The 21,323-nt window shown below is 39.9% G+C and overlaps 1 protein-coding gene across 4 annotated transcripts in view; it reads left to right on the forward strand.

Annotated features, from left to right (window-relative positions):
- The window catches only part of LOC129181065 (A disintegrin and metalloproteinase with thrombospondin motifs 20-like), a 226,672-nt gene that overhangs the window by 33,248 nt on the left and 172,101 nt on the right, over positions 1-21,323 (forward strand). For 3 of the 4 annotated variants that reach the window (XM_054775726.1, XM_054775728.1, XM_054775729.1), the window contains 5 exons: positions 13,453-13,703; positions 15,940-16,023; positions 18,261-18,385; positions 18,457-18,497; positions 18,711-18,816. In XM_054775726.1, coding sequence (XP_054631701.1) covers positions 13,453-13,703; positions 15,940-16,023; positions 18,261-18,385; positions 18,457-18,497; positions 18,711-18,816 — 607 coding nt within the window. The remainder of the gene's footprint in view (positions 1-13,452; positions 13,704-15,939; positions 16,024-18,260; positions 18,386-18,456; positions 18,498-18,710; positions 18,817-21,323) is intronic. The other variant, XM_054775727.1, reaches the window with a different exon arrangement.

A 21,323-nucleotide genomic window follows, 5' to 3' on the forward strand; every position in this document is an offset into this window, starting at 1 on the left:
TTGCCGAGCTGCCGAGCCAAGCAAATGACAGCCTTTATGAAAGGATGCACGCTGTGCCCGACTCTTGTTGTTGTTCTGTGTTGTGGAGAACTCGTTGGCTTTACTGGCTCATTTCAAACTGACACTTTTGCTTTGGTTCCAAGGAACGTGGGTGCAAAGTCCACAAAAAGTTGTATCAAAGACAACTGGATAATTTTGGAGTCTTTCTATTGATTTCCTTTACAAATTGTGACTTTTACCTTATAAAAACAATTAAAAGAATAGTTCAGATTTTTTTACATGAAGTTGTATGACATCCCCATCGGCAGTGTAGTGCATTCACAGTGACTTACCCCCCCACGAGTGCAGTTCTGGTTGGATTTCCATGACGAGGAACGTAGTGTGAATGTGATGTTATTATATACTGTATATCTGGCGAAGAGCAAGTGTGTTAATTATATGACAACTCTGTTTGACTTTTTTTTTTCCAATTGATTTCTTATAGAAAATGTGATGACAACTGGTGAGGAGCGATCACACTTATATATATGTCTCCACTAGCGTGCAACGGGTTTTGATTTTCTGGATTATTTTTGGAGTCTTTTGTATTGATTCCTATTGTAAAATCTAGCGATATCAGCTATAACAGACGAGGAGCAATTGCATTAACTGTTCGACGTGTCTTTTTGACTTTCTGGATTATGTCTTTGTATTGATTAACCTGATAAAATGTGATGTTCTCAGATATAATTGGGGAGGAGCGGTCACTTTAATTGTAAATAAATCACATTAATTATATGGCATGTTTTTATTTACTAGGTTTTGACTTTCCTTTGATATCTGTTAATATCTTTCTTTTGGAAAATCTGATGATTATCACATATAACTGGTGACATGTCTATTTGAGCAAGCGTGCCATGGATTTTGACTTTATGGATTATTTTTGTTGTTGTGTTTTCTAAATTGTCAGTTATTTTGTCTAATCCTAACTCTTACCCGCCTCCCCAAAGCTGTAACGCTAGTGTACACATGGTGACACATTTGGAGTATTAATGTCAAATGAGGTTCAAAGTGGCATCACGGCACATTTTGCAGTGGGATTTGTAACGAGAAACAAAAGAGGCATAGAGAATGTTGGTGCAACATAAACTGACATTCATTGAGCATTTTATGGCTCTCAACGGTCATGAGCCACGCATAGTTTGGAGTCCATCGACCTCAGCAACCTCCTCAACTTTCAACAAGAAGATCACAGTGTCAAAGTGTCCCTTTGTCTTGTCCTCGGTCACTCTTTCCAGACAGTTGGACAGAGACAGATTGTGTCAAACTGTTAGCTCAGTGAAAAGAAGAAAAAAAAAGAACTTGTTGAGCGCGCTGAGATTATTCAAGCGATGCCCCCAGCGGGCACGCGAGGCAGAGCGTGACTCCCTGGCACAATGGTGCATAGGCCTTTGCTGCCGTGAGGCCGAGCCCCATGCCAGCTTTTTACTGTTTCAGAGGCGGCGCCAAGCCCGCTTGTGCCCCGCGCACACAGCCAGAGCACAGCTTTGTATTTTCCAGGAAGGAAAACGCTTTCTCTCTGTGAAGGCCAAAGCCTTTGCTAAAGCCCTTCAGCAGACTCATCACTGCACATCAAAGGCGGATTAGCAAAGCACATACAAGAAAAACTTGTAAAAGATAAAAATAAGAAGAGCTGGAGGTGAAAATATGGTCAGTGTTGTAATAGCCTCAGAATGAGCGCAGATTAGCCAAACGCAAGCTCTCCAAAATCGCATTAGGGTCAAATCCGCCTCTCGCTGGGTACTTACTGCTACTTACACCGTGACAAGACAGGGGTGACTGCCCTGACCTGCACCGAGACTCTGCTTCATTCACAATCAATGCCAAGACCGCCACTCATTTAGATTCCTGCATTCTCCAAAAGCTCCCATTCCATTATACCTTACTTTATACTTACGATATGTATCTTATACAGTGGCGGCCGGTCAAGGCTAGCAAGGCCGTCTCTGCTGGTCTAAACACTATTAGAAGCGCTGACCTACATTTACAACTTAAATTCTAGTATTTCTTCCATTAAATTTATGTTATTGAATTTTATTCCCAAGAGTTTATTATCTTCATTTAGTAGCGTGTCTCTTGGCTGCACTGCTTCCGGTACGTGTATGTGTATGTTAGATATTCAGTTTTCAGCTTCTATGTGTTGCCACGTCAATCTAATCTGCCTATGGCCTTCAGAATCAGTCTTGCTGACCCATGTCAGAACACTATTAACAGTGGGGCTGGTTCTTTAACCATTCAGATTTCAGATTCACCTCACAGGGCTAGCTAGCATGTGTACAGTAACGTCAGCATTTTTACCGTTCTCTGATTGGTTAATATCTGAAAGCCACACTCAGGTACGCCTCATGACATCCATCCATCCATTTTCTATACCGCTTCTCCTCTTTGGGGTCACAGGGACATGCTGGAGCCTATCCCAGCTGACTTCGGGCGACAGGCGGGGTACACCCTGGACTGGTCGCCAGCCAATCGCAGGATACATGTAGACAAACAACCATTCACAATTTAGAGTCGCCAATTAACCTAACCTGCATGTTTTTGAATGTGGGAGGAAACTGGGGTACTTCGATTTCCTCCCACATCCAAAAAAAAGAGAAAACCCACGCACGCACGGGGAGAACATGCAAACTCCACACAGAAATGCCCAACGGAGAATCAAACCCAGGTCTTCCCGATCTCCAGACTGCTACTGTGTTGGCCAACATGCTAACCACTAGTCCACCGTGCTCCTTGTGACATGAACACTGCAATACTTAATCGATCCTTTTCCGACACGAAGAAAGGAGACAGACACAGAGTTGTTCATCATTGTGTGTGCATTATAGAAACAAATAAATGAGTTTCAAGACTATGTATTGGAAGATAACGGTATAACTGGGTTTCCTGCATTCGTAATAGTGCTATTCATCCCCAATTCTGTAATGCTACACATTCTTGTATTGCGTTTTTGTATATGTGCATGGCTCAGATCAAGGGTACCCAAGTGTTACATTTTGGGTAAAATTTCAAACTCGTGGATAGACCTTGGTAATGCTATCAACACAAACTTCAAACATTGCAAAACACACACCCAACATACCAGAGCTCGAGGCATCTTCCATTTCCCGTAGCAATCCTCCGAAGTTCACTCTTTCTTAAATGTAAAGTACATAACTCGGTGTCCACTTTATGCTGTTATCTCTGCATATATTGGACTTTTGTTAGAAAAGTAACTTATATTTGAGAGAGTATCATAAAGTAAATAAAAACAAGTGACAAATCTAGATCTTGAGTTAAAGCTCTGAAAATATGGCAAAAAAAAATTGACCTTCAGTCCTTCCCATGCCCTTGTTGTATCAGTAAAAAGACTACAAATCCCATCAGCCGTTCTTAAGACTGTAATGACATCAACTTTGACCTATCAACTCCACAATATAAGCTAATCATTGCAGCACTGTGGCAACATGAGCCAGGATTCAGTAAAATGCACTGAGTGAGTGGTTCTTGAATAATCATGGTAAAGACCTAAAATTATAAGGCCATCTTTGACCTCCCACGAGGGACACGCCGATCACTTCCGGGTTAAATACGGAGCAATTTATCAATGAACACGCTAGAATTTATTTGGTTCGGATAAATGTCAACGACATATAATACGACGGATAAAAGTAAGTAAAATCCGACTAGTAATGATGAATAATTTTGCCCACTTTGCATGTTTTTTTCGCCGCTTCGTGCACAGGAGATGACCGGCGACCTACGAGAGGTAAAAACAACGGCTGTCAAAACGAGTTACACTGCTCGAGAAACACAAAATTTGTAACTCACCCGACGAAAAAAATCATTTCAAAGGGCATAAAGATCTTCTCCAATATATGTAAAAATGAAAAAAATCTTACCTTAGACTTGACAATGGTTGTTAAACCACCGATTGCTCGTCGAATTGAATGATGCTGCTTCTCCGAGGTCATGACTGAACGTACATTACGCTAACACAAAATGGCGGACACGGTGAAACATTCCCCTGCTGAACGCGTATTTGGCGAATAACCGGCGGAAGGACACAAGTTTTGTTTGGCCCAAGAAGGCAATTTTTATTTTCTAATTCAATATTTGCTAGCAATACGCAATTTACGCTGTGAGCTCGAAGTGTACGTACATAACGGGCCGGACACGAAATTGAGGTGTTTTAGACTTTTGTTCAAATAATCTTATTTTACTATTTTATACACAAAAAATCACTTCAGTTGCAGAGTTGAGTAATTATTCCATGAATATTTACCATTGTAATCATCATGAGGTTTGTTTTCCATGGAATTATGTTCTTCAAAATTTTAAGGTTATGTACTTTTCACTAATGATTACACAACAGTTATTTTTTTTTTACACTGAGAATATTTGAATAAAACACATTAGAAACCAATTTCAGACATCATTCTTTAATTCAAAGTAGAAATCATGACAAAATTATCAGAGAAAATATTGTTAATTTCACAACAAAGGTAGACATGCGTTACATGTAACATTTTAATGTCCAAATATAGACACTTTTTTACAACATAGCCGTGCTAGCGCAAAATAAAAACATGAACAGGCTTAATTTATGGTTTGGTAAGCTTCCTCACTCTATAAACGTCAGAGTGATAGGGATAGTACACATTGTTAGAACAACAATTTCAAATACTACTCAAGTGAAGTTGAAGACAGCAAAGGGTACCCTTGATCTGAGCCATGCACATATTATTGATGGTTCATATGACATGTTACTAAGAGATAAATTGGATGGGCTTATGCCCCCACTGAAGGCCCAGGTATGAAATGCATTGCCTGCCACTAGTCTTATATTCTATAATATAGGGTTGGGCGATTATTTTTATGTACAGGTATACCGGTATAAATTCTTCCAATGGTAAGAAAATAACTATACCGGAATAAACGATAATTGAAAATGGAAAAAAGCAGAGCTGATGACCTAGCGTTGATGAATAAACATGTTGAAATGGTGACAAACACCAGCCAAAGTTGGCGGAACCTCCTTTTACGATGCATGAATGGAAACTAGCGGGGTTAGCTTAGTTTTTCTGTGTTTTACCACTTTAAGGTAAGGAGCGTTTTACAATGCCCGATGACGACGTGCAGATTCTGAGTGGAAAGAAAGACGAGAAGCTTGTTGAAGATTTTGTAGCAATGTGTGCAGAGGCTGACATCCCATTTGAAAAGTTAGCCAGGCTACATCCATTTCTGAATTACTGGGCTAAATTATTAATTGATATATTGCATCAATAAACCTAAGGATTTTTGCATTTAATGAACAGACATTTTATTCACTAACCCATAAAGCATGCTGTGCTGGTTCAAATAAGTGTAAAATGTAAAAAAAAAAACGAAATGAAAAAAAATTACAACGGGATTTGGAAAAAAATGTAACAAATTTCATAGGATCCTAGGCATGATCCAGCGGTGGCAGCGAAAGGCAGAGCAGAGACAACAAAAGAGAGAAAATGAGCATGGCTGAAGGTGGAGGAGAACCGGAGACTATAGACGAAGAAATTGTTGCGACATAGAAATTGGTAAGACATAGGGTCAGCGAGACAGTGGACTAGTGGTTAGCATGTTGGCCGCAAAGTCACAGTCTGGAGATCGGGAAAACCTGGGTTCAATTCTGCCTTGGGCATTTCTGTGTGGAGTTTGCATGTTCTCCCCATCCATGCGTTTTTTCCGGGTACTCTGGTTCCATGTTAGGTTAATTGGCGACTCTAAATTGTCCATAGGTATGAATGTGAGAGTGAATGGTTTGTTGACTATATGTTCCCTGGGATTGGCTGGCGACCAGTCCAGGGTTTACCCCGCCTGTTGCCCGAAGTCAGCTGGGATAGGCTCCAGCATGCCCCCGCGACCCTAATGAGGAGAAGCGGCATCGAAAATGGATGTATAGGGTGAGCGAGCACGTCTACACTTACCCAGTCAAAAATACAAAACACTTAGTTTGATTGAACTAAATGCACTTGCTATATTGCAGAGTTTGGTACCAATAAATCAATAAATGTGTTTACAATTTGAGACAAGTCGATTGAATTATATGAGACTCTGCGGAATTTATACAGTATATAGTCATATCGTGATACATCCCAAAAATATCGTGATACATGCTAAGGTCCATGTCACCCAACCCTACTGTAATATATACTTACAGTATATACTGACCCTTTTCTCTGTTATACTTTTTTTTTCAAATTGGTTTATTTGACAGGGACAGTGTACATTAAATAGCATTGCTGCAAATGCACTAGAACATGAAAAAAACATATACTGTACTATTAATTTTCGTACTAGTGATTACATGTATGATGTGTTATGAACCATTATATATATATTTTTTTAATAAAGCATATGAACTCAGTTCTTTAATGTTCTGGGGGAGAGAGTTCCACTTCCGTGTAGCTGTGACTGAAAAGGCACGCTGATTAAAAGCGCTTTTCCACAAGGAACAATACAGTCTCCTCGGACTGCCCCCGTGTTACTTTCTGAGAGATGTTCCGTATGTTTACAAACTGCCTGAGGAGGAGATGACAGACCATGGATGAGTTCATAGCTAAGGAGGCTGGTTGTTCACAGAGTGCTGTGTCCAAGCATATCAATGGAAAGTCTAGAGGAAGGACAAAATGTGGCAGGAGAAGATGCACCAGCAAAAGAGATGACCGTGGGCTTCAGCGGATTATCAAACAGGGAAGATTCAAGAATCTGGCAGAGATCCAGAAAGAGTGGAATGAGGCGGGAGTCACAGCTTCAAAAACCACCACATTCAGACGCATCCGGGAGATGGGCTACAACTGTCGGGTTCCTCGGGTCAAGCCACTTGTGAACCTGAGCCAACGTAGGAAGCGTCTCCACTGGGCCAAGGAGAAGAAGGACTGGACTGTTGGCCAGTGGTCCAAGGTCCTCTTTTCCGATGGAAGTAAAGTGTGCCTTTCATTTGGGAATCAAGGTCCAAGGGTTTGGAGAAAGACGGGTGAGGAACAGAACCCAAGCTGCCTGAGGTCCAGTGTGAAATATCCACAGTCCGTCATGATTTGGGGTGCAATGTCCGGTGCAGGTGTTGGTAAACTCTGCTTTCTTAAATCCAAGGTCACCGCAACAGTCTACCAGAATGTTTTAGAGGACTTCATGATTCCTTCTGCTGAGGATCTGTATGGAGATGCAGATTTCATCTTCCAGCAGGACCTGGCCCCTGCCCATACCGCCAGAAGCACCAAAACCTGGTTTGATGCCCATGCCATCACAGTGCTTGACTGGCCAGCCAACTCACCGGACCTAAACCCCATTGAGAATCTATGGGGTGTTCTCAAGAGGAAAATGAGGGGCACCAGACCCAACAACAAAGAAGAGCTGACAGCAAGCATCAAGGAAATCTGGGCTTCCATAACTCCCAGGCAATGCCACAGGCTGATTGCTTCAATGCCACGTGGCATCGAGGCAGTGATTAAGGCAAAGGGATTCCCAACCAAGTATTGAAGATTGACATATCGTTTTGAAAGTACCATATTTTGATTGATTTGATGTGATCCTAATTTCTTTCTTTTTTTTCCTGCAAAAACTGGGAAGTAAATGGTGATTTCTTCACAGTATTCTAATTTTTGGAATTCCTGTTTTCGTGGGTTTAATGAGCTGGAAGCCCAAATTACGTAAAAATAAACAAATAAACACTTTAAATCGTTTAAATTGTGGGCCCTGAATCTATAATCTATGAAAGTTTAACTTTTTGAATGGAATTATGGAAATTAAACAACTTTTCCATGACATTCTAATTTTTTGGAAAGGGTCTGTATTATTGGTGAGGAGCGATTGCGTTAACTATACAACACGTCTGTTTGAGTGAGCAGGCTGCGGGTTTTGACTTTCTGGATTGTTTTGGAGTCTTTGCATTGGTTTCTCTTATGAAATGTGATGTTGCCATAACTAATGAGGGGTGATTGCATTAACAATATGACAAGTCTATTTGAGTGAGCATGTCACTGGTTTGACTTTCTGGATTGTTTTGGAGTCTTTGTATTGTTTTCTTTTATCAAATGTGATGTCATATATAACTAGTGACGAGCGATTGCATTAACAATATGACAAGTCTATTTGAGTGAGTATCCCATGGGTTTTGACATTCTGGATTGTTTTGGAGTTTTGTCTTAATTTCTTTTATAAAAGGTAATGTTGTCATAATAGAGTCCGGACAATTTAGCAGTGAATTTAAATATTTAAAAAAATGGAAGAAACTGCATTTGTTTACACCACGCTAATCACTGACTTTGTAAAACAATACAGTGCTCCCTCATTTATTGCGGGGGATAGGTTCCCAAAGTAGCCTGCGGTAAGTAAAATCCGCGAAGTATCCAACTTAATTTTTTTTTACAATGATTATATGTTTTAAGGCTGTAAAACCCCTCACCATACTGTACACTTTATACACTTTTCTCAGACAGGCAATAACATTTTCTCACATTTCTCTTGTTTAAACACTCAAAATATGAGAATTAATGATCACCCTTAATTGTCAACACACTAAATGATTAAGTCACTCACGCATATTTCACTCGTGTGGCCATTCCTTTTTATCCTGGTGCCATTCCGCTGTACTGTAGCGTTTTTGTATCCTTGTTAAAACATATTGCTGCAGAGAACCGAAGATTAATTTACAAGCCAGCAAGCAAGCTAGCGATGACACAAGAGACATGGCAGGACGGCAGTGGTCTACAGCCAATCAGGAGGAAGAAAACAATGGGTGGTGCAGACAGACAAGAGAGGGAAAAGCGAGACACTCAACTTCCCACAATGCAATTCTTCTTAAAGGGCCAGGCTCGGCCTGTGACAGCGTTCATACGTTGTCATAAAAAAAAAAAAAGTAGCACAAAAAAAATTCATAGAAGGTGAACCGCGATGGAGCAAGGGAACACTGGAAACACTACACTTTAGTGCCACGCTGTCACGGAGAACGTTCTAGTTTTTTCCCACGCAAGCTTTAGAGAGCGTATTATAGTGTTTTGACGTCGTGGAAGTTGCATCTCTGAGAAAAAGATAGATGCAACTGTTAATCCACGTCACCATTATGTAACGTAAGACTATGATACAGATAGTGTTTAAAGTGAAATAAAGATATACGCAGATGTACACGGCGTCCCACTTCACTTCGTACGTCCATGCAGCATTTCCAGGGGCTCATACATTCACAAGTTAATGTCTTCATTCACATAATTTTTAAAATGTTCCAAGTGATGTATTTAGTTGTCATTTGACATATTGCATGTTTTGAAAGCAGCTACATTGTTACATAGTTTAGTCCCTCGTAATAAGTCTAGTAACTTCATGCATGTTTTGATTATTTCTTATTTTGGTTGTAGTCAACTTTTTTCCCACTTTTTAATATGTGCAAATACTCAGTGGCTGCAGTTGGAACTTTTCAATGGCCAGTAAATATGAGTAATTGATATTGGCAGGATTTTTTTGTGAATAAGCCTTTTATAAAGACTTCATATATTCGTTGAAAAACACCTCCTCACATCAGCCTGTGTCTTATCATTTTCAGCCTTTCTGTAGATCTCAAAGAGGCATGTCCTTATGTTGGCACTGTTACTAATTAAACTGCTTTATTTTCATTTAGTAGTCTTCTAATATATGTAATATGTAACTAGTGAGTTAACAATTTGACACGTCTGTTTGGGTGAGCATACTGCAGGTTTCGACTTTCTGGATTATTTTGGGGTCTTTGTGTTGATTTACTTGATTAAATGTGATGTTATACATAACTGGCGAGAAGCAATTGGCTTAATTACTGTATATTACTGTACACCTCTTTATTTGGTAAGTCATTTGCTAATAGATATCTGAGGTCTGTTCTTTGTTTAACTACTGTACATACAGTATATCAAAATCACATAAACTGGATTGTTTTTAGTGTTGCGTGAAAAATACAAAAAAAATACATAAAGTGGCCCCCGCACTCTTCAGTTTTTCTGTGTGTGGTCATCATTGGATTTAAAGAGGGCTACAGTGGTTAGCGTTTTTTTTTTTTTACACTTGTGTGTTTTACAATTTAGTGTGTTGGCTAATTCATCTTATTTACAATGATGGCATTTTTGGGCAAAACGCATCAATTTTATTTTGTTTTTAACTGCATTCAAGTTGGTTTTCCTTCTCTCCTAACAGGATTGTGGCATTCTGTGGGGGGCTTTTACCCGCTGTGGCTTTGTGTTTGCTGGTGATTTGCTGGCCCATAACAAGCATCTGGTTCTGCTAAGCAAAATACCGTTGAGAGCTTGTAGGCTCTATTGGCTATACAGCGGCTCCTTTTGCATACTGAGTAGAAGCCCACTTTGTGCAGTAGTTATCTTCCAAGACCACCAGCGAATGGCCAAAAATAAGAGTAATTGACACACAGCTCGCCCCTCCCCCTTTGAGCCCTCCCGCGACGTTTACGTTGATGTTCTCCTCCATTTTCGGATCAGCATTTGCAAAAGTGATTTTTTTCAGCTCCAGAACCCACCTACATGAATGAGCATCTCACAAAACGCAATTCCGACATCGCCAAGAAAGCACGAGACCTGAGGAAGCAAGGAAAGATTCAAAACACTTGAAGCACTAACGGGAAAATCTACATCAAACTAAAAGGAAGTCCAGGAGTCGCAAGAGTGCTTGTTGTCCAAGACATCAGTGATCTGGAGGCATATTAAACATTATATTACTATGATAATAAGCATAATGGAGGAAACACCCTACAAGACATACCAATGCAACGAGAAGGACTACATTCCATAGCAATAACCTTGACATAATTAATAAAAGGAACTCTTGTATACAAACCCAGCGTCACTAGCAGTGCAACACTAAAGACGATGTGGATATCAGCAGGAGAGAAAGGACAGGATAAATAGAAAGGGAAAAGGAAAGGAGAAGGAGGAAAAAAATGGAAAAAAAAAAAAAATTAAACTTTTTTTTTTTTTTTTTTTTTTTTTTTTAGCATTTGTGTACCTGTATACTGTATATGTAAATATGTGCGTACTTGTGTAGGTGCAGATGTAGGTGTATATATATATGTATGCACGTGTTTGTATGTACACATATGTATTAGCAATTGATGTGCTACGAAGAGGGTGTAGGATTAAATAAGCGCTGCTTCTTCCTACTCCTTTTCGGACATGTGCGTGTTCGAAATAAATTAAACCAACCAACCAACCACCTCTAAATATGTCTCACATCTAATAACACATTTAAAGTATAAAATGTATAGCTACTCACCACGAATAAATGAGAACATGGAATTAGAGTCACAGCGTAGCCTTTAGTCTGGTCGTCTGGCTAGCGCTAACGTGCGAGAGAAGGCGTTCCTCCAAGCCACGTCTACATGTCTCATGGGATAGAGCAGGTTTAAAGAACACGGGAGTTTGCATTCTATTTGGTGGATTTATTCAGCTGCGGCTGAGTCGGAGAAAGTTCCAGATGTTTCAGTTTTGTATCACGCAGTAACTATGGTGCGTTCCAGGACTGTCAAACAAAGTGCGAAATCTCAAGACTTAACGAAAAACATTATCAGTGAACCATGAAGACATAAACATGTAAAAATTGTGGGCTTTTTTTAATCAGTGGTACATATATGCCGTACATTATCACGCATTTCAAAATTATTACTGAGTTAGGGTAATGAGATGTGTTTTATGTGGAAAATAAAAAAATTCTGTGGGGAAAAATGGCTTATTTTGTTATTATTATTGCAAATGTTTTCCTTTCATTAATTAAAAAAAAAAAAATTCATTTATTTTATTTTTTATTTTATTTAAAAAATTTGCAAAGGCTCAATCGGGACTATGTGAGGATCCACTGTATAGCACAGGGGTGTCCAAAGTGCGGCCCGGCGGGCTGCTGTTGTGTTACTCACTCGCTGCACATTCTAAAAATATAATTTAATAAAAAAAATTGAAACATTAGCAGTCATTGTACAAGAATAAAGTCGAAATATTAAGTGAAAAAGTGACAATTTTACGAGAATAGCACTAATATTATTAGGAAAAATACCATTTTAGTAGCATAAAGTTGAGATTTTAAAGAAAAAAGTCAGAAACAAACATAACGGATAAAATTGTAATTTTTGGAAAATTAGGTTTCAGAAAAAAGTTATAGTGTTACGAGAATAAAGTCAAAATATTATGGTAATGGTAATGGTTTAATTTATTTGAACATGCATACAAGTTACATTGGAATACATCACATCATACATTTCACAGGTCCACCTGTCCGAAAGGAGTAGGAAGAAGCAAAGCTTATTTAATCCTACCCCCCATCCGTTTTACATAAATTGCAATACATTTGTTCACTTCCTGTATTCCAAATACACTTTATTCCTTTTATGGGAATAAAGTCATTATTACAAGAGAAAAAAAATTACAATAAGATAGCTGAAATAGTTGGAAAATATAAAAAAAAGCAACAGCAGAAATGGAAAAAAACAACTGTAATTTTACGAGAACAAAGTCCAAATATCACGTGAAAAAATATTAGAAGCATAGAGTTGAAACATTTGTTTTAAAAAGACATCATTTAAAAAAAATCGTAATATGAGAAACAAACAAAACAAAGTTGTATTTTTTGGAAAATTAGCTTGCAGAAAAAGCTCTGATATTCTGATATCATACAAAAGTTATGATATTAATAAAATCATAATATGACAAAAAGTAATATTTGGAGAATTAAAAAAACAGCAAAAATGGGACAAAAAAGAGCAAAGAGTGAAGTGAATGTAATAATCGTCTTTTTCACATATAAGACAAATCTTTCTTGAAGTATACATAACTCCTTAGCATATCTACAGTGCATGTGTTGCTTTACAAAATGTCAAAGTGGAAAAGTTGCATCCTTCAATTTTTCACTTAGTGACCCTGGCTGGAAAAACGTTTGGACAGCTGACATCCTGTTGTAGCGTGTGTGCTGGTGAAGGAATGGATCGTTCATAGCTGGGTCGACACGTGCACTTGAGCTGAAAGAATGCCAGCCGTACGACGTTGAATGCGTTTCCCTGCTAGCTTCTAAATTGGACGGTTACGCTGTGGCATTAAACATATGTGATGCATTGCCTTTCAGCGCATGATTTAAAGATGATGTATAAGCCAAGGGAGTAACTTGATATTCCCGTTGGGAGTGCAACGTGAAGGCTGTTCTGCAAGTGGCTAAAACGTCATCATGATTCGGAAAAGTGAGCTGTTGTCTGATGCTGGCTGCAAGTGTTTTGCTAACTGAAATTTGCTGTGCTTTTTTTTTTGTTTGTTTGTTTGTTTTTGCCATGAAGACCCACAGCTCGCCTTGCTTAAAAATAAGTTAAGCAGACACAAAGACGACAAATCGGTGTACATTTTTTATCTCAAATGTTGGAAGACGTTAAGTTTGTTCATCTCCACACAGACGCCTCCAAGCGGCTGGTCTCCTCAGAGGCCCGAGGGAACATGGGCGAGGAGCTGGACTCGCTGAGAGCCGCCATCGACGACCGTGGCGACATGAGCCATTCCAACGCAACACAGCCCAGACCTCCACGCAGACGCAAGCGCTTCCTCTCCTACCCGCGCTACGTGGAGCTGATGGTGACGGCCGACGCCAAGATGGCCCAGCACCACGGACGCAACCTGGAGCACTACATCCTCACAATCATGTCAGTAGTAAGTAAAATACTGTTTCTCAAAATTATTGTTTTTCTCTGTTGTGAGCAAAGAACGACCTGGCCTGTGAAGGCCTTCTTCTCCGATTTGGGATCCACTGGTTGTTGTACCGCATCGATTAGTTCCCCTTCTCCCTTTAATTACCATCGTTCACTCGCTACGAAGGAAGCTCACAAGTTAAATAGTCGACGAGAGCTGCGCTTGCTCACAGAGTTGATGTCCCATCACGTGCTCAACCCTAAAAAAGCAAGGGTGTCCAAAGTCCAGCCTGGGGGCTACTTGTAGAAAAACGGCATAGCCCTCCTGTCATTAGGTGCATCTTTGACTGGTGTTTTTGGAAAAGGTCCTTAAAAACAGCTCTCTTGTTATATAGACGATCTTTGACAAGGACCTTTGCAACAGAGCCTTAAAAAAGCAGCACATCGCTCCTCTCACATTGACGATCGTCTTGTGTTTTGGGAGGTATGTCCTTGAAACAGCACAGCGCTCCTTTTATATACAGTAGATGATCCTTGATTAGTGTCTTTTCCAGTTGGCCCTTAAAAACAGCACAGCGCATTTGTCATATATAGGATCTTTGCGTTCTTAAAAACATAGAAATAAAAGTTAAAGCAAAAATGAGACAAATAGAGCAACAAGTATAATATAAGGAGAAAATTATGTAAGGAAAAAAGAAAAATTTAAATTAAAAAGTAAAATATATAGAAAGATTACAAAAATAAAATAATGTATAGTAGTTATTTAAAAAAAAATATTTGACTGAATAAGAAGCTAACCTGTTGGCCACACAGTCAGCAGACCTGGGTTTGAGTCTCCTTTGGGCATCTCTGTGTGGAGTTTGCATGTTCTCCCCGTGCGTGCGTGGCTTTTCTCCAGGTACTCCGGTTTCCTCCCACATTCCAAAAACATGCATGTTAGGTTAACTGGAGACTCTAAATTGCCCATAGGTATGAATGTGAGTGTGAATGGTTGTTTGTCTATATGTGCCCTGCCATTGGCTGGCCACCAGTCCAGGGTGTACCCTGCCTCTCGCCCAAAGTCAGCTGGGATAGGCTCCAGCGTATCCGCGACCCTAATGAGGATAAGTGGCATAGAAGATGGATGGATGGATGGAAAAAATTAAAGTTAAGGTTAGATTTTTTTTTTTTACACTCTGATACAGTTAAGAAAGCTGAAATGTTGATCTTAATTAATTTATTCATTAAAATTATTACATAATTACAAATTAAATCAATAAAAATAACAATAATTAATGCAAAAAGTATAAAAATATCACCTCCTTTTGTTTTTTTTTTTTATAGAGCCTGGGCGGGATGGGTGCCTTCAGGGTTGACACATCTGATGTAGAGCGATGAAGTCGATGTTGGTTAACTTCTTTTTACACTTTTCCACCGTTAACAATAGACCGTTTTCCACTGCACGGAACTACTGTATGTACGTTTGGACCGTGGGAACTGGTGCGATAATGACGTTTCTGGCCATTTTGAGGCCACCTTCACATGTAGTAGTACTTTCCAAGTTGTTTAGGTGGAGTTTGCAGTGCTCAACATAGAGTGACTATTTTAACAATGGCTGTCATTACAGTTTGTGAAGTGAGTCGTCTAAAAAAAGGGAACAACCAGAGTCTGTAATTAGCGCCGGATCAAAAAACAATGGTAACAATGGTAACTGTGGCTGTAGGCAACCTCATGATGTTTTTTTTGTTTTTTTTATTAAGGCCAAGCCATCTTTGTGTTCCGCATCATGTTACTTCAAACATTGCCTGTGTTGTTTATAAAGCTTTTGCGACAGTCAAAGCTTGACACTGGATCTCATCATTTCATAGTCCAGGCATCTTCTAATGACCTTCAGGGTCTATGTGGGGTCACACGAAGGTGGTCGTGGTCTAGTTGGACCAAGAGCAAGCAGAGGCAGGCCTGAGCCGTGTTTATGTCCCCCCCCCAGGGCTGAGACAGCTAAATGTTTATAGTGGACTAATGAGTTCCTGTCAGGAGGCTGCACACGGCCTCAGGAAGCCACTGGCCGACTGTGACGGGGGTGCACGAGGAGACGGAGGGAATGTTTGTCCGTCCTCACAGAAGGGAGGACTGCGGCGCTTTAAAAGCGTGGCCGCTTCTTTAAGAGGGTGTTTATGAAACGTGAGGGGACTTAGTGTGTAACGTGTCATATTTTCACCTTCCACGCGCACGTTTGTGGAGGTTTGCATCTTTTTGTCTGTGCCTGGTCTTTGTTACAGGTAGCGGCCGTGTACCGCGACCCCAGCGTAGGAAACCTCATCAACATCATGATTGTCAAGCTGCTCGTCATCCATGATGAACAGGTATAGATGGCGCAGGTGCACATGCACACTACCTACTTTGCCATCTCTTCAAACTGCTCTTCAACGGGCGGCACGCGGGCCTAATCAGGACCATCACTGACTTCAATGTTCTCTTCGACACAGCTTTTGCTGTCAGTCGTGACAAACCGCCAGTCGCTCCGGTCATATAGAGCAGTGGTCCCCAACCTTTTTTGACCCACGGACCGGCTTGAGTTCCCACAGAGCTCCCTTTGATGACTCAATAAGTCATCAAAACTTACCTTTATGCATTCCCACATAGTATCAGCATTTGACACCAAATATGAGGTGAAAGAAAAATGGTAAAAATACAGCAGCAGCAGAGATAAAGTTAGCACACGCACAATGGACATGAATCAAGTGAGACGGATGTAACAGAGAGAATCCGGACACTTTTCAAAATAAAACATAAAAAAAAAAATGAAATAATGGAAATAATTTTTTTTTCGTACCGGGCCGCAGCCCGGGTGTTGGGGACCACTGATATAGAGGATCTTTGATTAGAGTTTTTGCAGTGGATCCCATAAATAAACATAGTGCTCCTGTCACATAGAGGATGTTTGATGAGCGTTTTTGCAATGGATCTGTAAAAAGATGGCATATCCCTCCTGTTATTCGGAGCATCTTTGACTGGCGTTTTTACAAAAGGTCCTTTAAAACAGGTCTCTTGTCATATAAAGGATCTTTGAGGAGTGCTTATGCAAAACAACCTTAAAAAAGCAGCAGGTTTCTTCCCACCACATTTAGGATCTTTGACTTGTGTTTTTGGCAGTATGTCCTAAAAACATAACAGTGTTGCTGTCATAAAAAGGATCTTTGATAAGCATTTTTGCATTAGGTCTTTAAAAACCTCCAGGTGCTCCTGTCATATAGAGGATCTTTGATTAGGATTTTTGCAGTACGTCCTAAAAACAGCAGTGCTCTCCTGTCATATAGAAAATCTTTGAGTCGTGTTTTTGTGGTAAGTCCTTAAAAGTAGCACTGCGTGCCTGTCATTTAGAGGATCTTTGAGTAGCGCTTTTGCAATAGACCCCATTAAAAAAACAGAGTGCTCCTGTTACATAGAGGATCTTTGACTGTTTTTGCAATGGAGCCGTAACAAAGCGGCACAGACCTCCTGTCATTAGGAGTGACTGGTGTTTTTGCAAAATGTCCTTAACAGCTCTCATGTCATATAGAGGATCTTTGACGAGCACTTTGGCAACAGAGCCTTAAAAAAGCAGCAGATTGCTGCTGTCACACTGAGGATTTTCGACTTGTGTCTTTGGCAGTATGTCCTAAAAACAGCACAGTGCTCCTGTAATATAGAGGATCTTTGATTTGTGTTTTTTCCAGTCGGCCATTAAAAACAGCACAGCGTACCTGTCATATACAGGATCTTTGATAAGCAGTTTTGCAGTAGAGCCTTAAAAACAGCACAGTGCTCCTGTCATATAGGGGATCTTTGACTGTTTGTTTGCAGCCGGTCTTCAAAAACATAAAAGTGTTCCTTTCATATAGAGGATCTTTGGACAGCATTTTTGCTGTAGTTACAGTGGATCCTTAAAAAGAAAAACAGCAGAGCGCTCCTGTCATATTGAGACTCTTTGATTAGCATTTTTGCAGTAGATTCTTAACAACAGCAGGGTCCACCTGTTATATAGAGGATGTTTGATTAGCGTTTTTGCCGAAGGTTCTTAAAAACAGCAGAGCACTCCTGTCACATAAAGGCTCTTTTATTAGCGTTTTTGCAGAAGGTTCCTAAAAACAGTAGAGCAGTCCTGTCACATAAAGGCTCTTTTATTAGCGTTTTTGCAGTAGATCCCTAACAACAGCAGGGTCCCCCTGTTATATAGAGGATGTTTGATTAGCGTTTTTGCAGAAGGTTCTTAAAAACAGCAGAGCGAGAATCTGGCCATTTTTCAAAATAAAACATTTAAAAAATGTAATAATGGAAAGTATTTTTTCTTTCTGTGCATCCCGGTGCCAAATGACCCACAGCCCGGGGGTTGGGGACCACTGATGTAGAGGATCTTTGGACAGCATTTTTGTTGTAGTTACTTAAAAATAGCAGCATGCTCTTGTCACATATTGGATCTTTGTTGAGTGTTTTTGCTATAATTTCTAAAAAACAGAAGACCCTTTCTATGTTTTTTAAAGTACTGTATGTCCTGAAAAAGAGCCGGGTACTCCTGCTGTATAGATGATCTTTGACTATCCTTCTCTTCCTTGAATAACAGCAAGGTCCTGCAGTGAGTTTCAATGCTGCCACCACTCTGCACAACTTCTGCACATGGCAGCAGAAGCAAAATGTCCAGGATGACAGCCACCCCTCCCACCACGACACCGCCCTCCTCATCACCAGGTATGTTCACCTGCACGCATCCTCCTCTGCAACTCCAACGGCATAGATTCATATCTATTGTTGTTCCTCAGGGAAGATATCTGCCGGGCTAAAGACAAGTGTGACACACTCGGTAAGACTTTTTTCCCCAATGAACTTTCCGCTCCAAGCTCCTAAACACTGCAGTAGTAATACTTTTACATCATAATAATATTATTATGACAGAAGAGAGAGAGAGAACAGGAGGAGGGAGGCGGCCTACTGTGCCACTCATCTCTCTTAACGCACAAAACTATAAGCAAAACATGCTTATGCTAAGTCTCCGTGTGTATGTGTGTGTCTACAGGGCTTGCAGAGCTGGGGACGATGTGCGACCAGTACCGCAGCTGTTCTATCAGCGAAGAAAACGGAATAAGCGCCTCCTTCACCATCGCCCACGAGCTGGGCCATGTGTAAGTTACAGACATACCTGTACAGTACACACACACACACACACACACACACGTGTACAGTGACTGCTGCCAACAAAAGCCCTCTTATCGAGAGTGCCACAGCTGCAAAACATATTAAAAAGAACTTTTAATTATGTGCCAGCAGCTCAGCAAGTTAACCCGATGAGGGTCTTAAAGGTTGCATGGTACAGTATGCATTAACAATTTTAAATGCACGTCAGAGGTGCCACAATAGTGTATTGAAGGTGCCAAAATCTGACCTTGATGACAGTTTAAAAGTGCTTTTTGTAAGCCCTGCTGTGTGCATGTGTAGCTTTACTGTTAATGAGTAGTGTTTGTCCACGCCTGTCTCAGACTATTTAGCACTTTATCACTTTAGCATTTTATTTATTTGTGCACTTGATCCACTTTTGACACAGTAACTCTGCACTTGTCCAACATAATACAGTGGTGTGAAAAAATGTGTGCTCCATGATTTCTTTCTTTTTTGGGGGGGGGCATTTTTGTCGCATTTAAATGTTTCAGATCATCAAACAAATTAAACTCAAAATGCAGTTTTTAAATGAAACTTTTTATTATTAAGGGAGGAAAAAAAATCCATAGCTTCATGACCCTGTGTGAAAAAGTGATTGCCCCCTAAACCTAATAAGTGGTTGGGCCCCCTTAGCAGCAACAACTGCAATCAAGCGTTTGTGATAACTTGCAATGAGTCTCTTACACGCTGTGGAGGAATTTTGGCCCACTCATCTTTGCAGAATTGTTGTCATTCAGCCACATTAGAGGAAACAGCAAAACAGCCCCAGACCATCACACTACACCACCATATTTTACTGTTGGTATGATGTTCTTTTTCCGAAATGCGGCGTTACTTTTACGCCTGATGTAAAGCGACACACACCTTCCAAAAAGTTCAACTTTTGTCTCGTCAGACCACATAGTATTTAGGTCTTGGGGATCATCAACAAGTTTTCTGGCAAAATCACTTTTTCACACAGGGCCATGTAGGTTTGGATATTTATTCTCCCTTAATAAGAAAAAGTTTTATTTAAAAACTGCCTTTTGTGTTCAGTTATGTTGTCATTGACTAATATTTAAATTAGTTTGATGATCTGAAACATTTAAGGATGACAAACATGCCAAAAAATAAGAAATCAGGAAGGGGGCGAACAGTTTAGGTAGATGGCCTTATATCACATACAACAACGTAACATTAAGGAGTTTGAACATCATGCTAGGTTAGCCTATTCGCTGAATAAAAACAAAATGATGAAACTTACAGTACACATCTGTAGACATTCATTTTAAGATGTGTTGTGAAGCCTGCTTTTTTTTTTTTTTTTTTTTTTTACCAGTGGTAAAAGGTTAGGCAGGGGTGGGTCAGAGGCAGTATTACGTCCATGAGGAAGCAGCTTTTTCCTTCATGATGTCATGAAAACACTTCAGACTTCAGCATTTGAGCGCCACATCTGTCAAAAGTGAAACAAACAAGTGAGGGACATTATTTTTCTCACATTTAGTGCTCATAAACATGCTCTAAGGACGCATATTACTTTTTGAACAAGGGTGTCCAAAGTGCGGCCTGAAAAAAACCAACTGCAAACAGGTTTTGGATGAGTGAAGCTCTGGGAGCGTCGTAGAAAGTTTTACATACACGTTTCGGTTTTGCATCCCACAGAAGCGACCACAGATAAATTACAAAATGTCATCACTTAACGAAAAACACCAGTGAACCATGAAGACATAAATATGTAAAACTAGTGGGCTATTTTTTTAACAGTAATACATGTATGCTGTATATTTTACCTGTACAGTCGTCCCTCGTTCATAATGGTTAATTAGTTCCAGACCCGACCGTGACAAATGAATTTTTGTGAGATAGGATTCAATGTTAGTTAATGGAATAGTTTCGTAGTTAGAGCATAGAAAAACAGTTTATGCCTTTCTAAATACGGGTTTTAACATTACTAGAGCCCTCTATTCATGAAATAACACCCCTACGTCACCTTTATACTACTTTTATTCATTGTTTACACAACATTGCAACTCTTATGCTGCAGGGACTTGAGGCGGCCGCTAGCAAGCAAGCTGCGAACTAGCAATAACCAGTTAGCTAACCAGTTAATTTATTTCTTCTAAATTTAAGAAGCCAAAATGCTGAATTGGGATTGTGCCAGGATCCACTGTTTAGGACAGCGGTGTCCAAATTGTGGCACAGGGGCACATTTATAGCCTGCAGCTGTCACTTTTTTTTTTTTTTAAACAAGAATGCAAAAAAAAAAAAACCTAGCAAAAATGGAAACATCAGCAGTCATTTTACAAGGTTATCATCAACATATTAAGCGAAAAAGTCACAATCTAACGAAAAAAAGTTGTAACTTTACGAGAATAATGTTGATGAGTATTATGAAGAAAAATATTATATTTGAACTCATTTGCTACCAAAGACGTATTTACGTTTTTTTCATCCCGAATGCCAGATCGCAAAGATGTATTTATACGTCTTTTAT

Source organism: Dunckerocampus dactyliophorus, chromosome 5 (genome assembly GCF_027744805.1).
Source record: "Dunckerocampus dactyliophorus isolate RoL2022-P2 chromosome 5, RoL_Ddac_1.1, whole genome shotgun sequence".
Classification (NCBI taxonomy): Eukaryota; Metazoa; Chordata; class Actinopteri; order Syngnathiformes; family Syngnathidae; genus Dunckerocampus; species Dunckerocampus dactyliophorus.